Raw genomic sequence first — 22,753 nt, 5'->3', positions numbered from 1 at the left:
CCTGGTGTCAGAGACGAAGAAAAGCCCGACAAAATTAATGACCTTTCAACGTCCTGAGAACAGTTTAAGGAGGGCAGTTAGTGGCGGAGAACCTGTCCTCCCCCATGTTTAGTTGTGCTTCTTTCCACGGGGGCGTCTGAGACCCAGTCAGGCCTATGACAAAATGCCGAGACGTCGGGCTTTGTGTCTCCTGCTGGAAAATCAAGCCACATACCAGAGCAGGACGTGTTCACACCGTCACGTCACGTTAGGACCGAAAAGTTGGTCCGAGAAGTTCAAAGGAAGCCACAATGCAAACGGGGGTTTCGCTGCTCGAGTGTTGTCGTCTCAGCATTTTGATGACATTTTGGTCTTTTATCTTGACATTTGGAATAAAAAAGGACATGTCTGTGACTTCATGTCTAACTACAAAGGGCTCCTCTCCTCCTGCCGGTTCCTGAATCCCCTTTTAACCTTCCATCAACTCTCTACCCCTCCAGCACCCCAGGAGTTGTATTAATAATATTACTAGCGGGGGGGGGGGGGGGGGGGGGGGGGGGGGGGGGGTCCTCCGCTTTAATGGCAGCCGGTGAATGAATGTGTGCCGAGGGGAATCCCACAGGTCGGTCTGCAGGGGTGAGGTCAGCAGGCGTAGCTGCAATAACCTCCCACCACACACTTTATTGGCCTCCTCCGATTGGGCTTTTATTAAATCTCCAGCTCAGGCAATTGCTCACGCCGGGTGGAAGTGACTCAGAATCCCGACTCGCTCCGAAACACGAAGAGTCAACTCAACACGGCAACAAAATAGCAAGATGTGATTAAAAGGCAGTAAAAACCGCAGCTTTGTTGTTGGTTTTACTGGAACACGTTTCTTGGGAATTAAGAAAACAGCACGCGGCGCTTCGTCTGTGAAAAACAAATCAAGTTTAATAGAACACGCAAAACAAATCTTGTTCAATTTGGTGCCAAACATTTCTCCTGAGACGCATTTCAGTGTTAAAAACGCACATTACAGCACACATGGATTCTGAAAGAACAAGCGTGGCTTTTAAAGAGTGACTGAAGACGCGGCGGCCGGTTCCGACAGACACAGGAAACAAAGCGAGGACGGGTCGGTCGTTTGAAGACAGCGATTTGACGAGTAAACAGACGTTTAAAGGACGGCGCTGCAATCAGTGGGAAACACACTTCATTACTGCTCATAGGACATCGCTGCACTTCTCTCTCCTCAGATCTTTGGAAATTTATAGTTTGGCATAAAATAAATGGAGTGTCGCCTGCAGAACTGAGCACGTCTCCGTTCGCAAATGTGAATTCACACAGTTAAAATCACAAGTTGTCCATCGAGGACAAACTTTGGCACCGCGGCAACGAAAGCACCCTGTGTAATGGAGTTAGAGCTGAAGGCTGGAAGTTCCAGCTGCTCTTAGAGACCGGGCGTCGACGCCGTCTTGATCCACTGCTGGAAGTGCTTCACCTCTAACTGCCGGGCTGCTCGGACCGAAGCAGGGTCCCGGGCGTTGCTGTAGCGGAGGTCCAGGTGATGGGCCCCGTCGGGAATCAGGATGGAGACCAGAGTCCCTGTGAGGTTGCGAGTCACTCCGCCGGACGACCACGGATCGAGGCCGCCGTTACTGAAACACGGAGACGAGCAGCGAGAACGAACAGCGTTTAGAGGTGAAGCCTCGTGTCCTTGTTGCGTAAATGCTGCGGCGCTATTAAAAAAACAAGGTAGCTACATTCTTCATCTTGTTAAAGCTTTTATCCTCTGGGCCGTGAGCTTTACGAGGAAGGAGGTGCTGAATGAAATAACAAAACACTTTGACTTCTAAGTGACTTAACTGCAGCAGCGCTGCGTTTGATGACGGGCACGTATTAGGACTTAACACTTTTTACGCCCGCTTTCGCAGATGCATGAAACGCGGCTTTGAACGCTCGACATCAAACCGCTGATAGCCAGGACATTTCAGTGCTTCACAAAAGCCGCTAATTGGCATTCAACCTAATACGGCCGACCTTGGTGCTGGTGATAAAGCTACATCAGAGCCGGCGCTTCCCCATTTAAGCTCTGCGTCCTGTCTGCTCTGCCACATGGCTCGCCTTCGTTTCCTGCCCATAAACGCCGCTAAGCTGCACTTTAACTGCTCTCAACGCACAGGGCGGCCCCAGAGGACGCCCGCCGCCCCACAGCCTGCGCCGGGTGACGTCTACCTGAATATGATGTTGCTGTGGGAGGCGATATCCTTCCCCCCGTAGACGGCGCCGGCCCAGTCGGCTCGCGGCCGCACGCCGAACATGGCGTGACACTCGTCGGAGAAGGCCTGGAAGTTCCACTGCTCGGGCTCGAACATGTCCTGCACGCCGTCCGTGCACATGGGCATCACCATCTCCGTACAGGCCTGCGGACGAAGGCGCGGACACATGAAAAGCCATCCGGCGACGGTGAAGCAGCAACGGCTGGGGGCCACACCTGGTAGAACCAGCCCAGGAAGCCCAGGCTGCCGGTGGCCGTCTGGGAGGTGTTGAGGCAGGAAGCGCTTCCGGTGTAGTTGTAGTAAACCTTGGCTGCTCGGGAGACGCCCCGGAGCAGCTGGTGGTCGGACACGGCGGAGTCAAAAGCAAGAAACTTGCACACCACCTAAAACAACAACAGGGTAGCAGGCGGCACACAAAACATCAGCTACAAGTATGTGATTAAATTACAGTTTAGCCCACGCTGAAGAGGAACATTTGATTATCTAATTCCCTCACATCCAAGTTGTTTACAAGGCTCCAGATTGCTTCGTTGCGGCCCTTAAAGTTTTTCTTCACATAAGAAGTGGTGGCGCCTAATTTGCATATGAAATTCCCTGGAATGAACTTGAATTTATTGCTGTAATCTTGGCACGAGAGGGAGGGGGGGGGGGGGGCATTCCATTAACTCGCAGCCATTGATCTCCGTGATTTAAAATTTAAAGGGTTTTCTCTGGCCGCCTCCGTTTTGTTCGACCCCGGTTGCATTCTCAGAATTAACAGTGCGGGTGATAAATATTTGCGTTTCAGCTCGGGTTCGATTTGTTTTCTGCTGCGTGTTGTTATGGTTGCAGCGGCAGAGTTGGCCGCGGCCGCTGCTCGCCGCGCTTTGTGAGCCACAGAAACTGAGCTTTCTTGTTCGGAGGCTGGAGGCTGGAGGGGAGCGGTGCTGCTGTGGAGTCTGTTACTAAGGCTTTTGTCTGCGGACTGGGGAGGAGTTGGTGGTCGATGGATGAGGAGGGCCACAGACATGTCCAACCAAAGATTTAGACCCTAAAAAAAAAACAGCACTGCAATTGCTCCAAAGCATCTTCTCCTTACTTTTCAGATAGGATTAGGCTTAAACATTCATCTTTGCCAACAGATTTTCCTTCTCTAAACCCTCAATACCCCGTTCTCACACTCACTCAGATAATCACATTAGCTTTGTCATTAAAAAAGCTCCTCTTTGCACCCACTGCCTAAACCGCTTAAACCACCCATAGAGGTCGCATACATTAAACGGCACGGAGCCAAACAACTCAAACTGACCATTTAGTGTTTGTTTCAGCTCACAAGACGCTCGAAGAGAAACCCAGAGTGGTTAAAGGATAGTTTAAGCAAAAACTAAACTGCATCACATGAGTAGAGGTTTTACACTGAGTGAGCAGCACTTGATCAACAGGCTGATGGTCGGTGAGGGGTCGAGGCAGGGCCCGGTTCATGCACGTGACGCGCTAAAGGTTAGAACCCGAGTCAATCTCTCTCCAGAAACATCCGCTGTATTGTAACAATGGACACACAGGACGTGTTGTAATGCCGTTGCATGGAAGGAGCTTTGGGTCATATTTTAAATTAGCCAGAATCAACGACTGCAGGGTTTTTCCCCCTCGCGTTTGGCTGCTGCGATTAGTTTTTCAGATGAAGTGTCGGGTGAAGTATTTGTAACAGTCCCATTCAGATCAGAGTGGTGGACCTTTGTTTTACGGCCTCATGAGCTGCACTGGGCAAATGTCCTCTTTCTGTGGTGCCATGTGAACGTCCTAAGAGGAACACCTCAGAGATCTGACGGAGTGTGCAAATGAAAGGACTATTGGTGCGGGGGAAGAAAAGAATGGTGGCTTACTTGTAGCTGCTCATCTAAAGAATACTTAAAACCCAAAAGGAACTAGATCCTTATGAATATTAATGAAGTTAATTGACAGCTGTTGTAAACAAAGGCTTGGAAGACCACAACAAACACTTGTAACACAATCGACTGAATCCCACATTCAATTCAATTAAGGACAGGCTGTCGGGCCAAATCAGGCGCTTAACCAAAGCTAGACAGACGTTGCAAGGAAGTAAATGCCGGTTGGAGGTTTAACTGGGACTTCTGTGTTTTTATGAAGACTTCGGCCTTGTCTAATTCTTGAACTGCTGGTTATGACATGAATTTTACTGGAGGCTGTGAGTACCTGGATGGGCCAGGGAGGCAGTGGCTGCAGGAAGTTAGCCTCGTAGGGGTAGTCCACCATGGCCAGGTTTACCCAGGTCTCCTGAAGCCAGCTCTTGAAGACGATGATGTCGACTGGGCTCTTAAGAGGAGCGCACAAGCTGAACTCCTCCGACAGCCACTGGAGACCAGACGCTGATCAGAAGACGGCAGAGAAGTGTCAGCAAGTCAGGCTTTAACTGGGAAACAGTTCATTAACAACTAAAGGTTAACTTAATGGTAAGAACATGTTGGGTTGACAGATTGTGGAGCAGCAATTATTAGTTATCTCATACACTAATCTAGAGGATGTGCACCCACTACATTCAACATATATATAATTATATTAAACAGCTGCCAGTTTTCTGGAGAAGGAGTTTTTGCGATCATGAACAGGACATTCCTAATTCTAAATTCACATAAGTCATGTTTCTTATCATATAACAGAGAAGGCAGCTGCTCCCACCCTCCTCTCTCTGCTGGTGACATACCAGTGGAGGTGACGTTGTTAATGGCCTTCCATGAATTCCTAATGTTCGCGTCACAGTTGTGTCCACTTTTGGCAAAGTCCTGCGTTACTATTTTGTAGAAGTCTCCACATGGCACCAAACCAGGAAACTGCCATATTGGTGCAGAGGCGGCCAGAGCTCTGAAACGCGAGAAGCACAAACCTTTTATACCATTTCCTTTTCAGAGTGATGCATATGGAGCATCCACTGTGTGAACAACACACGCAGGTCACTCGTGAAGAAGCTTGCTGAGCATCAAAGTCAATAGATTGCAGATTAAAACTCTAGTATCATAAAGCACTTCTTCACATGCATCCTGTTAGCTAAAATGAACATCTGGTGTTTATTATAGACACTTCACTGCTAATAAGAGGATGATGAGGGTCGGAAGACAAAAAAATTAAGAAGCAGTTTGCTCGTGTATGTGTGTGTGCGTGTGTACTATTACTGCATGTACTGTAGAATCTTGGTTTAAGATGATCACAATGATCACAAATGGTGCAATTTCTCACCCAACAACTACATGAGGGTATTTCATCCTGAACCAGGCAGCCAGCATCCCTCCATAGGAACCTCCAACAGCGATGACCGGGCTGTGCTGAGCCCCAGCTAAGGTGCTCTTCAGGCTCTGAATCAGCACTGCAAAGTCAGCCAGGGCCTGCTCCGAGGTCAGGTAGTTCAGGTGTTTGCTGTCCTGCAAGCAATTCATAATATTTCCAGAACTAAAACAACAGTTTAACACCAATCCAAGCATACGGCTGCCTCACTTCATGACATCTCCACTTACGCTGTAGGACTCTTGTCCAAATGGCAGAGATTCCCCATAGTATCGATGTTCTGCAAAAACCAGCATGGCTCCCAGTTCCTCCGCAATCTCCCACATGAAGCCCTGGGGACAAAAGGAGCACAGAGTGAGACTGAGGATCGCATGCTGGGGAGGATGCACGGGACCGGACGGGACGGTTACAGTGTTGTTGCAGAACCAGGTGATGTCGCCTTCATTGCCGGTGTAGAACAAAATGGGTCCCCCGGGCTGCTTCCAGTGTTTGTTTGCCACGAGGTACCTCTGTTTGAACGTACCGTCCTCTAGGAATCCAAAATGATCAATCTGTGACACAAACATGATGACACGCTATTAAACTCCTGTTTAAATCTGAAGCATCTACAAACACAATGAGATTATATGATGTCAAAAATTAAAACAATGCTCAAATCATATCAAAATCCCCTGTGCACAAACAGCATCTCAGAGCTGCCGGTCAGTCACAGCCGGCTCTCAGCCAGACGCAGCGTTGCGAAATGACAGGCTCGAGCTTGGATTCGAGGGTAATTAGCCCCAATTTGTATGAAGAAGCTGTCAGATCCAGTTTAAAGGATGCCACATTAGTTCCACTTTAGCTGAGCTCACATACGCTTTCATCGAACCTCAGGGACTCAAGGGTGTCCTCCCTGTTCGACTAGATTTCCTGTATTTATGTATTAAGAAAAGAACTTCAGAGAAGACAACCCCATGAGGTTAGCGAGCTGAAAAGCCCCAGTGCCGCATTCTAAATGTTTTTGTTCGGTTTCACCTCCTCGCTGCTCGGTGGAAACAAAGGAGGCAGCAGTTTTATGAGCCAATGACAGCAGAAAGATTCTGGGGTCTCAATGTGTTCATTCAAGCCTCAGCTCCTCGGCGCTTGGCAGTGCTTGGAGGAGCGAGGGCACCATGAGGCAGTTTGAAAGAAAAGGCTGGCACTTTCACTTGCATCCACCGTCCAAAGTGTAACATTAGGAATCAGCGAACAAAGCTTCATGCAATTTAAAACGTTTTCTATGTTTTGAACTAGCATCTAAACACCAAATCGCAGCTGAACATGAAATACTCTTCACAGAAAGGCCCCTTGGTGAGTACTGTACCGCTTACACCCACTCAGTATGCACAGCTGCAAACTAGGAGATTGAACTTATAAGAAACCCACTATCTGATCGGTGGCGCCACCGTGTGGTGGCCGCAGGCAGAGGGAGACGTGGGGGAAACGGCCACAGCACAGCCCTCAGTAAACTGTTTAATTTAGAGGATGCTAAAGGACACTTCCATTCATTGTCCGGGGGGAAATCAGAGTCAAGAGGATTTCCTCTGGACAACTGCAGGATCGCTTGGTGCTGTCGTACCAGCAGGCGTGCGCACACACACACACACACACACACACACACACACACACACACACACACACACACACACACACACACACACACACACACACACACACACACACACACACACACACACACACACACACACACACACACACACACAGGTTTATTTTAGCATCAGACGTGACAAGTGTAATGCAGGGATTTCATTTGTCGTTCTAGTCGAGGAAGACAACAGGTGTTTCATGTCGTGTGGCTAACAGAAACACTTCAGATGAGAGAACGGGCGCCAGGCGGGAGGAAACTGTCTTTATCTTCTTGTCAGCTTGGCTGATTAGGCCGGATGCCGTGGGCTGGACCAGGTGTGGAGCATTGTCCTCAAACCCAGAGCTGGTTAAGTGCAAACACACGCTGTAGGCGAATGCAGTACTTACAGCTAAAATTGGTGTTTATTTATCCTGTATTTATTTGCTTTACTATTTTCTTGATTAACGTTTTGGTTCCTAAGGAATCAGAAATGTATGGAACCCCTAATCACAGTTTTAGAGCTCAAAGCCTAAAGTAAAGAGCAAAACTACTTAATGTCTGAAGCAAAAAACATTTTAACGCGTGTTAAAAATAGAACGAACTAAAGACGTCTGTTGATTTGTCACGTTTGACTAAACAAAGTCTGACTTCAGTTGCAGGATGTGATGCAAATATAAGTTAAGAATATGAATAAATGTTCAGAAGCCATTCAGTGTTATTATCCTGCTGCCGTGTGAACTCAATGTGCAGACTGAGCCTCCTTCAAACCCAGTGAGGAATGTAAAGGCTGGATGAATGCAGCACAACGCGCCCGCAGGTGAAGCGTTTCGCATTGAGCGGCCCCTGGAGACCTTTATCGGCAGAGAGCCAGGAGGCACAGCTACGGCTCCGAGCGCGAGCCAGTCTGAGGCTTCACTACAGGAAGTCGGAGGAAAACACCTATTGTCTCAGGAACAAAACGCTCAGCTTCTGCGGGATTAAAGTGCACTTTAGAAAGAGCAAGTGAAATGAAGCCTCGTAAATTATTGACTAAAACTGTGACTAAGATGTACTTACTGTAGACTTAAGTGCTTCTATTTTTGGAAATATACTTGAAACAATGAATCAATCAATGTCAGAAAAGGCAGAATAAAAACCTTTACATTTATACACTTCAAGGGTGGTGCACACGTCTATACTTAGAAAAAAGTTAAATTCAGCAAATTGCAAACTGCAGACTTTGAATCACAAGCAGCTAAAAAGCACAAAATGAGCTAATAAACAATAAGACAGCAATCAACACAGATTTTATTATTTACATGTCTGGGGATACTTTTTATTTATTACTGTTTTTTTACGTTGAGCTCATGAAGCATTAAAAGTGAAGTGAAAGAGAAAGAAGAAAAGCGGAAGGACTCTCTATTAGAACAGTGTTTTAATAATCATTTGGACCTGATTTAAAAGACGCTCAACTCACCTTCTGGACAAAGTACAGAGTTTCATAGCTAATGTTGCTGTCGCCGGACGAAGAGGAGCCGCCAAACCGGGCGAAAAGCTGCGATTTGAGAGCGGTCACGTGGAAAGTCAAGCCGAGCGTCAGGAGGCAGAGAGCCGCGGCCCTGCCTCCAGCCCCCATCGCTGCAGCTGCTGCTGTCCACACTGAGGCGGCCGGGTCACATCCTCCTCCCAGCGCCGGGAGCGACAGACCCGTCCCGCGGAAAGAGGAAGCGAGAGTGTCCCGTCAGCAAACGCCGACGTGCCGTGGAGCAGCACGTGACCGACGTAAACAGCGGCAGAAGCTGCCGCGCGCACACGCTTTCAAAACATTTAACTGCTTTTAGTAAACTGTAGCCACCTAGCAGAAGTTAGCAAGAAGGGCGCAAGGTCTTATGGGAAATACGCTCGCATAGGATTACGGGAGTCTGAGTTTATTCATACCGCCGATGCCGAAAGCATAAGAAATGTTGTGATTGTTTATATTTTATTGTATAGTTTCAGTTTAAAAGCATCTATCAATATACTGAACTCATGTAAGTTAGTAGTCTGTCAAATCTTTTTTGTTCTGACTACATTACTTAATACCGGTATACATATTTCATACAAAATAATGGAATAGAATATGGTAATCTTCAACGTGATGTAAATTTCATTATGAGCCTTTTTAAAAATTAAAACTAATCTTTACAAAGAATGGCCATGTCGCGCATGATTCGGGAGGATGTTCAGTTCCAGTAGGACCCCACTCCAACCATTCCCTTCAAACAATGACACAAGTACACGGAATGCAGTGTAACTATTTAATATTAATGTATACAGTCATTTTTCAGGTATTATTTTTTATACACATAAAGGAAAAAAAGCACAATATCCCCGTAGTGTTTTCTGTTGTGTTTCTGAGGAGATGCAAGAGATTAACAATATGTAAGAGCTGTTAAAGCTACGGTAAAAGGCAAATACCAAATGATCGCCGGTCGTACAAAGGGATTACAGGAAATAAAACGTTTAAAAGCAAAGTGCCAAGATGTACTACAAGTACAACAAAAGACAACATGTTACAAAATAAATGTGCAGTATATGACATTGTGCAATACAGTACATAACAGTTATGGCAAGATGAACTTTGGACACTACAAATTAAGACAAAACATGCTAGACAATCAAATTTCACAATAAAAGCTCATGAAATACAGGTCATACAAAACTACATAAACAAACCAATTGGAACAAATTTCATGGTTAGGCACAACAACAAATTCTGAAATATTCACATGGGTAAAAATAACAGCTGGCAAATAAAATGTCAAGTAATTAAACAAATGTCTACTAATTACTGACTAGGTTTTTTCACCTGCTTCACACTTTATCAACTGATTAATGGCAAGTACTGCAAGTATACATGAAAATAAAGGCGTCACAAAATACTGTTATTGTAGTATTTATATGTATGTTACTGTTCATGGTATATGACCAACAAATTTTAGCAGCAAGTAAAACTCTTCTATTGGGAACAAATATTTCACAGTTTGTACTTATGGGTGTAAATAACTACGCAGACATAATGTTATGATGTTAAGACCATTGGATGTTATTTTCAAAGCAGTGGAAATTAAATGGAAATAACTGATTGTGCGACCCAATTTCAGGATAAGTTTGCAAAGTTTCTTTAAATCTTGGTCTGACTGGATCTTCTCCAAACACACACTGTATGTACATTTAGTACCGTAACCTCTCCATTTTCTGTGAGCTTAGTGGAATCTGTAATAAAACGCCCGGGGAGGTTTTTGCTGCTGGTGAATACTGACGATGAATGAAAACGAGTCCTAAAACAATGCAATGTTACACAGACGAGAACAAAATTGAGCCCTACTCAGAATCCTGGATGCCTCAAACGTTACATCCTGTTGCACTGAGAGTAATGTTCTCCTAATGGCATTGTCTTAAAATGCTTGTTTCTGGAAGGCCAAACTAAGGTCGACTAACTCCCCTGTACAGCTCACAAAGGCATGGGACTAGAGATGATGGATCTAAGAGGCTTTATGCCATTGTAGAGGGACGGAGGCTTTGGGTCTCAACTGTGTGCCCTCTACAGTCAATGGCTACTGAGATACCACGGCCAGAATGCTGAGCTCTCTCTACATAAGGCTGCAGCAGCTCAAGTAACTGATGGTTTTACCCTCACCGGGCATTGGGGCAGTGTCATTGTTATCCAGCTTGTTCTGCTTGGCCTCTCGAATGAGTTCGCAGGCCAAGTCGAGGAAAAGTTTCTCAACGTTGTCGGACTCTTTGGCTGAGGTCTCCAGATAGAGCATGCTCTGAGCCTCAGCGAAGTCCTCAGCTCGCTGTCTGAGAACCTCCCTCTTCTCTGCCAGATCTATTTTATTACCTGGAAGACATACAAGTCAGTCCGTCAACATGCGTAACATGTAAGAATGTGGCTTCCTGCATCACAGCACAGACCCAACAGGCGTGGGCGTGGGATGAGGCAGATGGAAGTGGAGGTGTATGTGCCTGCATGTGTGTGTGGGTTGAGTGGAAGCAAAGATAGCATGTGAACTTTTTATTCCTGTCAAAAAACAGTTCATCCTACACCTTATTAACAAAGACCAAACTGACTTTGTCTTCAGATCTATTTAGAACAGTCTCTGACATCAGCTCAGTAATTAATTCATTTAGGTGGGCACAGAAGAAAAATCAGGCCAGTTCCACTAAATTATAGCACATGGTTATTCACACATTTCCAATGAAGAAAGTTTCTTACCGACTAATATAGTCACCACTTGGTTGTTGGCATACTGCTCAATCTCCCTCAGCCACTCTGGAAGGCACCTGAAGGAGTCCTCACAGGTAATGTCATACGTGAGAATGAGGGCATTGGCACTGCGGTAATAACTCTGAGTAATGGAGCGAAATCTCTCCTGTCCAGCTGTGTCCCATATCTGCAGCTGCAAAACAGACAGACAGGAAACTGAGCACCCGCCTGTTACAAAGCGTGCATGCAAATGATTTTACCATAAAAAAATAAACTTTAGTCTTTGTGTACCTTGACCTTCTCCCCTTTGATGTCCACAGTTTTAATCATGAAATCTACTCCAATAGTAGCCCCCTGTCCAGGTGGGAAAAGGCCCTGAAAGTCCATTGCATTACACAGGATTAGATTAGACCAGAATAAAGTGTATAACCGCAAACACCTAAGAACCGATCAACACAAACCTGAGTAAAGCGTCGAACCAGACATGTCTTCCCAACTCCGGCATTTCCTATCAGCACTATTTTGAACAGGTAGTCATAATCTTCCATGCTCACGCTAAACTGGAAAAGACAGAGGAGTGAAGCCCAAAGTGAGAGGAGAGCACTCGACTGAAGCCGCTGCCTGCACGTGTGGTGTCCGGTGCATGTGGAAGCTGTGAGCACAGATTGAGATGGAGGAGGAACAGAATGGACAGTGATAAAAATATTAAACCCTTGCGCAAGAAAAAAATTAAAGGGAGCTGCAGCTGAGATGATTGTTGGTGGTGTTAATTTAATTGCTTTAATACTTAGTAATAACCATCCATGTCACTGGTATAAAGGATTAAATATATATTGTATTATACTTGTCTTACACTTCTGAGCAGTTTTTGCTTGTAACATGGGATTTTATCTATGCTGCTCTCATGGAAGCCAAACATCCAGATGCAAACAATAATAATGGCGATAACAGCAGTAGCCTCAAATCAAACTGTTGCTTGCACTACTCTGTCAGCCTCCATGAGCTGCACCTTGCTCTGGGCTTTTTCAACGGGACCCGCTGGGTTGTTCACGTCTCCGTCGCACCTCTTCCCCGACTCCCTCCTCCACCTCGCCGTTTCACGGGAATCAACAGCGCAGCATTCCCAGCACGTTTAAAACGAGCCGCCGTCACGTTTCTCGCACATAATGCCGATGATGGCTGTTAAGAGCCAAGCTAGCAGCAGCAGCAGCGTTAGCAACTAGCGGCTAAAGCCTGCGACTCTGGCCATTTTGGCACAAATCTGCAGCAGCGGGAAGGGAAGAATGCAAGTCAGGTCGCGCGCGTCGAGCCTGGAAGCAATTTGCACTTACCAAAACACGGGGATGTCCCCGGACTTATAACTACTTGGTATGCATAGGTCACCTCATCAAGCGGGCAGAGCCATAGCTGGGCAGGGCATCGTTTCCTCTGGTCGTGTATCCTCAGCAGCTCAGGGAGGAGGACGACTGCACTCGATGACGTCATCAGTACGCATGCAAACCAACTCAGTACTTCTTACACAGTTTGCTACTGCAGATAGAATCCATCCGATATTTTAGTTCTTATTCAGTTATACGTTTGGAATCGTTCAGTAATGCAGTGATGCAGAGATTGCTTGTGTTAATGCAACACAAATATTAATTTGCATGTGTTTGTAAAAGTGTTCTCGTTTGGTCTAAACTCAAACTAATGTAACGCCCCCAAAGGCTTTTTATTCCTACATGGGGAGTTTGTCTTCTGGCGTTGGTTGCTAGGAAACTGATCAGTAGGAACTGAAGCGCTTCTCCGTGGTTGTGCCCGGACACTTTATTCGGTTGCGCACCATGCCCTTGACTTCCTACGAGAGGTGATAGCCGATGAGAAGAAGCGGCGAGCTGGGAGGTCAACAACTGTTTTTGAAATAAAGTGAAACGGTGTCGCCATGGGCTTCATACCCGACGAGGGCAAGTCTCTCCCTCCTCCCGGAATCGTTAACAGGAACTCGGTGTGGCTGTCTGGCGTGGGCTGGTGCACCGCGATGCTTCATAATGCCATTAACCACAGGCCGCCGATAAAAGCAGGTTAGCATGTCTGAGGACCGTCTTCCAGGTTCTATTTTGTTTTTGCAAATGCACTTTAGTGTCAAACGTTTCTAATATTGTGTCCGAGTGGTTTCAAACGTAGATCTGATTCTGAGCATCCGCTCGTTGTGTCGCAGCAATGAAGTAAGCTAACTTTGTTTTGTTTTGCACGCCGAACGTGTGGCTACAGATTTGTCTTCCTCAGCTGTTAGAAGGTGTCTGGATTAAACGAAAATAAGTTCCTTTTTATTTAAAATGGATGATGAGTAAAGATATTTTTATTTATCACTTTAGTTTTGAACATAATGGACAGAGCGTTTTCCCTTCTAATCTTTATATTTGACAGTCTATGTTTGATGTATTTGTTTTTATTGTTAATGAATTTATTTACTGTAACAATACACTACCTGCACGGCCTTATGAAACCTTCTGAATCCTCTTCATTCGTATTTTGAGGTGTAAAAGTGTGACCTGTGTTACAGTTTGGTGCTGATCTGTGCTTACAACGCAGTCATATCATCTATCTACTTTGCTCTTCTTCAGGTGTCCATCGACAGTTCCTGTTGGCAACAATCGGTTGGTTTATCGGCTACCACATTACAAAATATGAAAATTACTCAAACGCCAAAAACGATCGAGATATGTACGAGTACATCAGACTCCACCCAGAGGAGTTTGCACCAAAGGGTGAGGACACTGCAGTGTTTATGTGTCTGGGAGGGTCAGTGTCAGTTGCTCATCTCAGCCATTAAACAAACATTTTCAATGTCAGCAATAGATTTATGGTATATTAAATATTTCTGTTTGTTCTCGCGTTAATATTTATTTAATCAAAGGACTCCTTCCTCATGTTTGTAGAAATTAGAATTTGGAAAATCATGGCCCAAGTAAGTGTTTAATCTTCCTCCTCCTTTTTTTCTCTCACTAGAAAAAAAGACCTTTGCAGAGATTGTGGAGCCTTTCACCCCTATTCGCTAAGTGCGGCCAGAGCAAGAGAAAGCGATTGCAGACTGCAGTTTATTCTCAAGTGTTCTTTTTGTGAAAACTCTGCCATATATTGTGTGGAATATAGTTGTGTAAATAAAATGATAAAAAGTGAAATCAAGCCTTGAAACAATTGTTTTTTTGTCACGCTCATTTAATGAATACTTTTGCATAACACTTAGTTTCTGAGGGAATGTTACAGTAACCACATGTAAATAGTTTAGACAGTTAGATTGTATTACAGACTTAATGCATGTTCAACACTTTTCATACAGGGGGTTCTTTGCTGTTTTCTAGTTTGCCACTCCAATAATGTCCATATATTTGTCAGTGACGCTCTGGGTCTTCTTGGTAAGGTTGCACATCACAGAAAACAGTCCCTTCAGGTGGAACCGGAAAAGAGCTTCAGGGTCTGTGTCCATGAGAGGCTCCAGAGTTTTGCTGATCACTGCATTGTTTTTGGTCTTGTGATCATCCAGGGGAACCAGGCTGCTCTCCACCGTGTTCCTTATGGCCTTGAGCATCAGGTAGTTGCTGTACAGGTCTCTGCAGCTCTCCTCTGCTGATTCAGAGTCCACCATCTCATCAGACGGCACGTCTCGCAGTAGACTCGGCAGGAGAATGGTCTGCTCCATGTCGCTGACTGCTGAGCTGTATCGTCTCAGAGTCAGAAGCAGGTTGTTTTTGTTGAATTTAGCCTCGGCAGTCTGCATGGCTTCAGTTGGATGTGGTCTCCTGTTCCTGTGCTGTGGTGTAAGACAGTAGGAAGCAGTGTGCAGTGCAAAGCTGTGGGAGCAGATGTGGGTGAATTTATACGATGAGCACTGGGTGGGTCGACCAGTGCAGTTACGTAACTTCGTCATCCGATACATTTAGAAAAGCTTCGGGTGCCATGTGCAGTCAAACCCTTATCTTTGTTTGATTTACACAACCTGCTGTTTCTTAGCTTATAATCATGTTGAACAGTGTGCTCTGAAATGAACATCTGGTTAATGATCTACCACACTGGCCATCATGTTTTAATGGCACGATGGAAGGTTCAACATGAAATTCACATTGATTAATTCAAGTTTCAAAGCTGAGGTGCAGGATGTCAAATTGTGACCCAGACCAAGCAATGATAATGTGAGGCCAAGGCCAGCTGTGTTTAGATTAGCAGATTATTCTATGAATTGAACTTTCATATCAGTTGTTGCACATAAGACAAAGAAAAATGTTATGGTTTCAAATATAATTTTGTGTGCTCTCGTATCTTTATTAAATAGAAGATGCAAACATTAGTTTCTGGTTCCCTTCTAAACCAAACATCACATGCTGTTGCTTTATGCACAAATACAAAAAGAACATTGGAAGAATAATTCATATATTTCAATTTATGTTTAATTCAAAAAGACAAAAATTACTGCTGATTTGGAGTAAGATTCAAAAACCCATCATTCGTAAAGTTTACGTTTGTGAAGCATAAGCTTCACCTTTTTGAGGATATGTTCATAAATAAATACATCTGCTTCTACTGAGCTACGAAGCCACAACAGAGTTGAACTTTATCTATCAGTGTGCAGCACATCAAATTCATCATCCCCAAATGATGAATTTGAGTGAGTTGTGCTCACGACGTGGAACAACAAGGAACTGTAGAATGATCATTAACAAGAACAAAAATAAAATCAACTTTAAGCAAAAACTAATAACTAATTATTTTAAGGCAACTTTGTGACCTAAAGCAATAAATTGTGAAACATTACATTTTTTATACATGTTATGTGTTATAGTTTTACATGTATATAGTTTTTCTACATTTGTAGCTTCCATCAAATTTCCTCATGAATTCATCAGTGTAGTTTTTCAACCACAGCCATTATTATCCTTGTTTTGCTTTAAAGCATGATGTCACAACTGATGGACCTGACTACAGAAGCATATCACCTTCAGTCTGACTCATTTGAAAGGCCGACACGCAAGATCACAAGCAGGATGATACATTCATTCAGCTTCATTCTGGGGGACTCGGCTGTTCACCACGCTCAGCCATCGACTCTTCACCAGCTCAGTTTGTTGATGACAAATTTAGCCCTTGACCTTCTTGGGTTGGCCTTTAATGATGATTTCTAGGACGTGGGTGAGATCCATCATCTTGGTGAGTATCTCCATTATGTCAGGGTGCTCCTTCGCTCCACTGATGAACTCCTCCAGCGTCAGCTCACCTGTGGACAGAAACAGCAGCAGCGGTCAACACAAATGTCCTGTGCTACAATATTAGTATGATTTATTATTATTAAAAGTTGTTGAGACTAGAGAAACCTTTAAAATAGTGTTTGATATATTTGTTACCTTCTTTGTTGATATCAATCCTTTCAAATATAAGAATCACAATCTCCTCTGGGCAAAAGTCATAGCTCCTGGTGATGTCTTGAATTGCCTAAGGAGAACAGATATATACAAATACATAATGATGTCATGTACGGCTGTGCGCACTGTGGTGCATCTGATCTGCAGCTGCTGTGGTGCCAAGTCTCTCCGTCCTTTTGGACCCTGAATTATATAATTACCAAGACTCTGTTAAGCAGACTCTGGGATTAGGTGTCATGGAAAGTTAAAGTGGTTTTGTTTTCTTTCCGGGGAAGAGCAGCTAAGCTCGCGATTCAGGGAACGGGGGCTGATTCTGTCCTTTGTGTGTGTGTGTGTGTGAAATGTGTAAACTCCAAATAAGAACACGTCGATTAACCCTATACGTTACCTTAAATATAGTCTCCAGTTCTTCTTTGTCAATTTTTCCATTTCCGTCTTGATCAAAGAGCTTGAAGTACCATTTTAGCTTCTGGTTCACTTCCCCTTTTAGTAACAAGCTTATTGCTGCAATGTATTCAACAAAGTCTAAATAGCCATCCTGCAGATGAAGATAAGAGGTGCAGTTAGAGAAAGCTGCAACATCCCAATATACAAATGTGCTACTCACTAAGCAGAATGTTGTAATTGTATCCGACTGTATACGGTCTATAGAAGGTAGCTACAGGTACTGTATTCTGATGGCACCAATGCAAATGGGTGTAAAGTAATCAAGGGATCAGCTGATCCTTATTACAAGATCATCAAGTGATTCCAATCCTGCTCAGACAATAAGCAGAAAACCTATTGTATACCTTTAAGTCTGCTCACACTCACACCTTAGTCCTGAACAGTGAATCAAACCAGCGCCGCGCGTCTGCTCACCCCGTCCATGTCGAAGGTGAAGAAGACCTGGTCCACGTAGCTGCTGGCCTCCTCCGTCATGCCGTTCATCTCCAGCGTCGTCTTCAGCTCGAACAGCGTCATGAGCCCCGACGGAGACTCCTTCATGAACTTGGTGTACCAGTGGTGCATGTCCTCCTCCAGGACATCGTCCAGGTTGGAGCCGTGGGCGCCCATTTTTCCTCCCGAGGCCTGACTTTGAGCTGAGCACTGAGAGCTTGTCGATGCGGCTGCACTGGGTGTGAGTGAAGCCTTCAGCGAGCGCCTTAATATTAAGGCTTGAGACTGCCCAAAGAGGAGATAACCCTTTAATGGGATAAACAAGGAAGTTCCTAGAACCTCAGGACATGGCTGCTTTCCAACAACAAGGGTCAGAGTGAATGAAGACGCTGCCTCAGTCTGAGCTCGGGCGTCTTTTGTTTGTTGACATGAGTTTTGGTCTCGAACATTTGACGTGACTGGACTCACGAGTCCTGCCTTGATGGGCCGCGTCTGATGGAACCTGATGGACATAGTTTCATTCTTTTGCAGCGTCTCTTTGCTTTTTTTTGTTTCGTTCTCACACTCACACAATGAGCAGTTTTTAACCCCACACTGTGGATAAACACACGTTGGTGCCGCTGACCCGCGGCCCACTAGCTCCGCACGGCGGATCTCGGAGGATCATGGGTAATGACGCAGGCTCCAGGGTAGTGTTGTTTTAACGAGCCGGGCGCTCGCAGCCTTTGGTGCTTTTTACAGCAGAGCAGGTTTATGATGATTAACGCACCCTAAGTTTAGCAGCAGGATCCGTGCTGCTGACCTGGCCTGGCCTGATCCCACGACTCGCAGCAGATTAAGAGCAGTGTTTACCTGAACGGCCCCACATACAATAACCTGCACTGGAGCCTGAACCAATAAATCCGCTTTATTCCTGCTGATACAATATTTGCGGGTGGTGTGAGTGTGTTGATGGTACAGTAATGAGAGCTCAGGGATCACACCACGCGCTGCTGGCGGCCCAGCATGTGACGCTCAGGCCGCAGGGAGCTGTAAACCTGAACACATAAACCTGGGGGAAGCGCGAGTACGAGGTCAAACGGGCCGAGCTTCTCGAAACATCAGCTTGGCCGAAATCTGTAACATGTGCAGGTGCGTTAAAAAAGAGCGTCTGTGTATTTACGCTGCTCATGGTTTGATCGGTTCCAGTGCTTCGTGGCCTTGTGTTTCTATCAGGATGTTGTGTTTGTCTTTTGCCAGACCAAAGTTAACACATTTACATTTTTCATGACACTGTTTGTTTTAACACGATGTTTAATAAGGAGCCATATTTCACACTGTGTCTTTTTAATCCTATCTTTTTAGTTGTTAGGTCTTTTTACATATTGTTTCCCAGGGAGAATTAATCCTAAAAGAAGGATTCACACCTGTTGTTACTTGCTCTCCTGATCTGTTGATCACTCAGTGGAGTGTAAAAAAACTGAACTGAACCACATTCTACAAGTCATTGACTGTAAGTTAAACATTGGCCACAGAGATCAACACTGATAAAACCTCAGTAAAGCGTTTGGGCCTCAAAGCCTTAACCGCGCATCATTATTCAAATCAGTCAATTTGACTCCGTTATCAGCGTCACTGCAACAAACAGCAGCTCCTGTGTCTAATTTACCACATAAACGCTGGTTCCAGGTTGTTCCCAAACAGACCAAAAGACGCCACAGAATGAGCAGCGTGGGACGCGGCTCCCTCTACTGTTCAACGCAGCCGTTTGAGGCGTGTCTGGCAGAGAACGTGTTCTAGAGGAGAGTGAGTGTGTTTCAGCAGGTTGTACAGTCTCCTAAAGCTGCAGCGTCTTTAATTTCCACTTTCAGTTCAAACATATTTGCTGTGCGGCGCATTCCAGTTTCCAAACATGATCATTGACAGAATAATGCCACAAAAAAGACGTAGAAACATCTGGATTTTATTTTAAAACTACTCCATCAACCTGAGTCTTGTGCCATTTATAAGTTGCTATAAAAATAAAACGTTATTATTCAAATTGATATAAATACATACAGAAATATACAGCACTGAGTATACATGCATAGTAATCTCACATATAGAGGGCAAATATATACACCTACCACATAGTGTGTGTGTGTGTGTGTGTGTGTGTGTGTGTGTGTGTGTGTGTGTGTGTGGGGGGGGCCTCTGGGGTTAGACGTGCACCCTATGCAGTGTCATGGGAGAATCCCAGCTGTGTGTGAAGTCCTCGCTGCAGCGCATTCCTGGAGCCGGTTTCGTTCTCACAGAACCAGAAGCACCGGTTCGCGGTGTCGGCTCAGGACATGCTGAGTGAAGCTGGCTCGATGTACAGGCGCTCAGACTCGCGGGGCTCCTGCTCGTACAGGAACTGCCTGAAGACGCTGCAGGCCGTGTCCCTGCTCAGAGTGAACCGTGTCAGCTGCTCCTGCTCGTCCTCTGGCATCAGGAAACGCAGCTGGTAGTTGACGATTACCGAGCCGTTCCTGCGCAACACAAACATCTGGCTCAGCACAAGCACTTCCTCACGCCGCTTTGACCGAAAAAGAAGGGCTTCGCTTTTTGTTACCCGAGATAATTTATCTGGACTCCGGAGAAGTATCGTCCCAGAGCGGGAGAGGACTGGAAGAGGCTGGTGATCTGGGTGCAGCAGGTCCGAACATGCGGGAGCAAACAAAGGCACGTTAATAGTTTCCCTCACGCTCACATACCTGCGCTCAGAGCACACGGTTCAACGCCGCTGGAGCCACCGGCCGCGGACGGAGCTCCCGGTTGCTGCACGATAACGATATCGTTAACCAGCTTTATCTGAGCCCCAGTCAGACTCTGGTGGGACACAGAGTTGCACAACGCGGTTAAAGTTTAACCTCCGAACCGAGCGGCTTCCTCGCGTTGGCAGGAACAACCCGACCACATTCGCACTCCGACCGCCTGGGCGCCGGGCAGCTGCACTGGAGCACGCGGGGTGAAGAGCCTTGCTCAAGGGCAGCACGGCGTCGTGTTAGTCAGGGAGGGGCCGGCGCTGCCTTTTCCCACACGGCAGCCAGATTTCACAGCACAGTCCTGTTTGTCTAAGTCTAAGATTTCCAGAAAACTGAAATTCACTTAGCATTCAGTAAAACTAACAGTGATGTGGTCGAGGTTAATAGAAATAACTATAAACCTAAAAGGCCAGTTCTATGTTGGTCCACCTGTTCCTTCGTTTACATAAGCTCAGAGACTTAACTATGTAAAAGAGACGTGTTAAACACACATACCATGCCTTCAAGGTCTTCAGCGAGCTGTTTACTTGAATTAGACTGAACCAGGTGTGAGAGGTCCAGATTGGGGAGTTTGAAGCTCCCTCTGAAATACAGAGGGACCGTGAACAGCGACGGGTCGAACTTGTCGTCCTCGTCCTCGCGCATCGCTGCACAAAGGGAAACTCGGTCAAAACATATTGATATGATATTGGTATATAACTGGAAAGCGCTGTAAATAGCAGTGCTGTTTGCTGTAAATACTGTGTTGTTTGAAAAATCACTGTTAGCATTCTTATAATAATCCTGACCAGACGCTTACGTTTAGACTGCACATTTCATGCTACTGCTCTAAAATGTGGGGTCACAGGGTCCCAGTAAATGACAGTGGAACATCTGGAGCTCAGCTGCAGCTCTGATTTGCTGCATTCAGTGGGACCGTCTCCTATTGGTCAACAGGACAATGGCCCCAAACACACCTCTGGGTTTTTAAGAGCCATTTTTGTCCTGGCAGGAGTGTTTCACCTGGAAAATGTCTACGTGACCCCAAAGGTGAAAGTAGCTTATGTTTAAGGAAATTAGCCCCAGTTCAGGCTGATTACACAAAGTGTGCGTCACCCAACTGCACCTGAACACACGATGACTGCGATACTTATCACAGCGATGATGAGGACCATGATGCCGAGGACGACCATCCAAAGTCTGACCCTGGAGCAGAGGACCGTGTCCATCTCCCTCTTCACTCGGCCCGAGCAGCTGGTCTGAAACCGCGGGAGCAGATTCCTAAATGTGAGGTTAGGCTTGAAAATGTGTTGAAAAGTGTTACAGCGATTGAAATGTACCGACCTCTATGGCGTTTGCTTTTGCCAAAGGCCGACGGGCCGCTGCCTCGGCAGAAAGCAGCATCTCTGCATTATTACCATGAGCCTGGTGACGGAACACACGCCACTGTTTATTTCACTGACAAGTGGGTGAAGTGCGTCACCGTGGTGATGAGACATCCCTTTTCCACAGAACTAGAGACGGGCGTGTGCACTAATACGATCTTCATTGAAACAGAATGTGAAGAAGAGGAGGAGGAGGAAGTCAGGTGGACGGATCTCACCTGTTGTGAGAGCAGCGCTTCTCTCTCTGAGGCTCCGGTCCGTTTGGCGGTGCCGTCCACGTGATCCGTTGCCTGTGGACGGTCACATATGGGTGAACCACAAGGACTATAACGCCGAGGCACAGCAGCTGCTTCATAACCAGTGATGTGTGTTCTATCTCTAACATGAATGCATTTATTGATCTCACCTGTGAAGACGCTGGTCCGTCGTTCCCGCTGATTTTAATGTCCTGCAGCTCCATTCCGCTTCTGTTTCACCTGACAAACGGAATTATGCGTGTTATCCCGACGCCCCCGATCCGGAAGTGTCTGTTGATTATTGGAAGGAACGCGCAACGTCCGCTGCTCCGTAAACGTCTCAGTCGCGCTTCAAAAGTTCAATAACGGCCAAAACGCCGCTGGTTCGCGTCATTTACGGTGCGTGGGGCCGCAGCGGGACCCGCTCGGTGCTGCAGGTCCGGGATCCGGCTCCGTCCTCACGGAGCCTTCAGGTGAGCGATCCTCAAAGTTTCGGTGGCGCTGTCGTCACAGTCCGAAGGCGTTGACGACACAGCGTGGGAGGAAATTCCGGCGTTTCTTCAGCGTGACCGAGTGAACCGGAGGCCACGAGATACGTGGACAGTGGCTTTAGTCCCACGAGGACTCATTTAAATGAATCAGGACAAAATATACACATATAGTTCAATTATGCTTCGTTAGCCGTGTCTATGCTTATAGTGGAAAGTTAAGGTGTTTACTTCTGCATGTAATTAACTTTTAATTAATTACTTAATTAGTTAAGCATTTT

General features: G+C 45.9%; 6 protein-coding genes across 7 annotated transcripts; 1 reads left to right on the top strand and 5 right to left on the bottom strand.

Moving 5' to 3' along the window:
- Positions 1 to 883: 883 nt before the first annotated feature.
- Positions 884 to 8,975, bottom strand: prcp (prolylcarboxypeptidase (angiotensinase C)). Its single transcript, XM_029171372.3, has 9 exons — positions 8,576 to 8,975; positions 5,924 to 6,064; positions 5,744 to 5,845; positions 5,469 to 5,650; positions 4,939 to 5,096; positions 4,431 to 4,603; positions 2,453 to 2,620; positions 2,194 to 2,381; positions 884 to 1,616 (listed from the first exon to the last, which is right to left on the bottom strand). Exons 1-9 carry the CDS (start codon positions 8,732 to 8,734, stop codon positions 1,409 to 1,411), a joined length of 1,479 nt encoding a protein of 492 aa, XP_029027205.1. The 5' UTR covers positions 8,735 to 8,975; the 3' UTR covers positions 884 to 1,408.
- A 406-nt stretch (positions 8,976 to 9,381) lies between these two features.
- On the bottom strand, positions 9,382 to 12,990 carry rab30 (RAB30, member RAS oncogene family). 2 transcript variants are annotated; one of them, XM_029171373.3, is made up of 5 exons: positions 12,679 to 12,990; positions 11,809 to 11,999; positions 11,639 to 11,722; positions 11,357 to 11,540; positions 9,382 to 10,981 (listed from the first exon to the last, which is right to left on the bottom strand). In XM_029171373.3, exons 1-5 carry the CDS (start codon positions 12,830 to 12,832, stop codon positions 10,731 to 10,733), a joined length of 864 nt encoding a protein of 287 aa, XP_029027206.1. In that variant the 5' UTR covers positions 12,833 to 12,990; the 3' UTR covers positions 9,382 to 10,730. The 2 variants fall into 2 exon arrangements, with proteins under 2 accessions (XP_029027206.1, XP_029027207.1); XM_029171374.3 differs by having other exon boundaries at positions 11,809 to 11,907; positions 12,679 to 12,820.
- A 156-nt stretch (positions 12,991 to 13,146) lies between these two features.
- Positions 13,147 to 14,512, top strand: ndufc2 (NADH:ubiquinone oxidoreductase subunit C2). Its single transcript, XM_029171377.3, has 3 exons — positions 13,147 to 13,407; positions 13,951 to 14,094; positions 14,336 to 14,512. Exons 1-3 carry the CDS (start codon positions 13,269 to 13,271, stop codon positions 14,383 to 14,385), a joined length of 333 nt encoding a protein of 110 aa, XP_029027210.1. The 5' UTR covers positions 13,147 to 13,268; the 3' UTR covers positions 14,386 to 14,512.
- A 12-nt stretch (positions 14,513 to 14,524) lies between these two features.
- On the bottom strand, positions 14,525 to 15,197 carry thrsp (thyroid hormone responsive). The gene has a single exon (XM_029171376.3). The coding sequence runs from the start codon at positions 15,102 to 15,104 to the stop codon at positions 14,685 to 14,687; it is 420 nt and encodes a 139-aa protein (XP_029027209.1). The 5' UTR covers positions 15,105 to 15,197; the 3' UTR covers positions 14,525 to 14,684.
- Positions 15,198 to 15,753: 556 nt separating this feature from the next.
- guca1c (guanylate cyclase activator 1C) lies at positions 15,754 to 17,873 on the bottom strand. The gene is made up of 4 exons (XM_029171487.3): positions 17,602 to 17,873; positions 17,129 to 17,278; positions 16,723 to 16,810; positions 15,754 to 16,595 (listed from the first exon to the last, which is right to left on the bottom strand). Exons 1-4 carry the CDS (start codon positions 17,794 to 17,796, stop codon positions 16,459 to 16,461), a joined length of 570 nt encoding a protein of 189 aa, XP_029027320.1. The 5' UTR covers positions 17,797 to 17,873; the 3' UTR covers positions 15,754 to 16,458.
- A 1,668-nt stretch (positions 17,874 to 19,541) lies between these two features.
- LOC114868573 (TPA-induced transmembrane protein) lies at positions 19,542 to 22,592 on the bottom strand. Its single transcript, XM_029172292.3, has 7 exons — positions 22,155 to 22,592; positions 21,967 to 22,038; positions 21,708 to 21,788; positions 21,490 to 21,622; positions 20,880 to 21,031; positions 20,192 to 20,262; positions 19,542 to 20,108 (listed from the first exon to the last, which is right to left on the bottom strand). The coding sequence occupies exons 1-7, from the start codon at positions 22,206 to 22,208 to the stop codon at positions 19,922 to 19,924; spliced, it is 750 nt and encodes a 249-aa protein (XP_029028125.1). The 5' UTR covers positions 22,209 to 22,592; the 3' UTR covers positions 19,542 to 19,921.
- Between the last annotated feature and the right edge of the window lie 161 nt (positions 22,593 to 22,753).

This window comes from Betta splendens, chromosome 13 (genome assembly GCF_900634795.4).
Source record: "Betta splendens chromosome 13, fBetSpl5.4, whole genome shotgun sequence".
NCBI lineage: Eukaryota > Metazoa > Chordata > Actinopteri > Anabantiformes > Osphronemidae > Betta > Betta splendens.
This window is presented reverse-complemented; position numbering and strand designations above follow the sequence as displayed.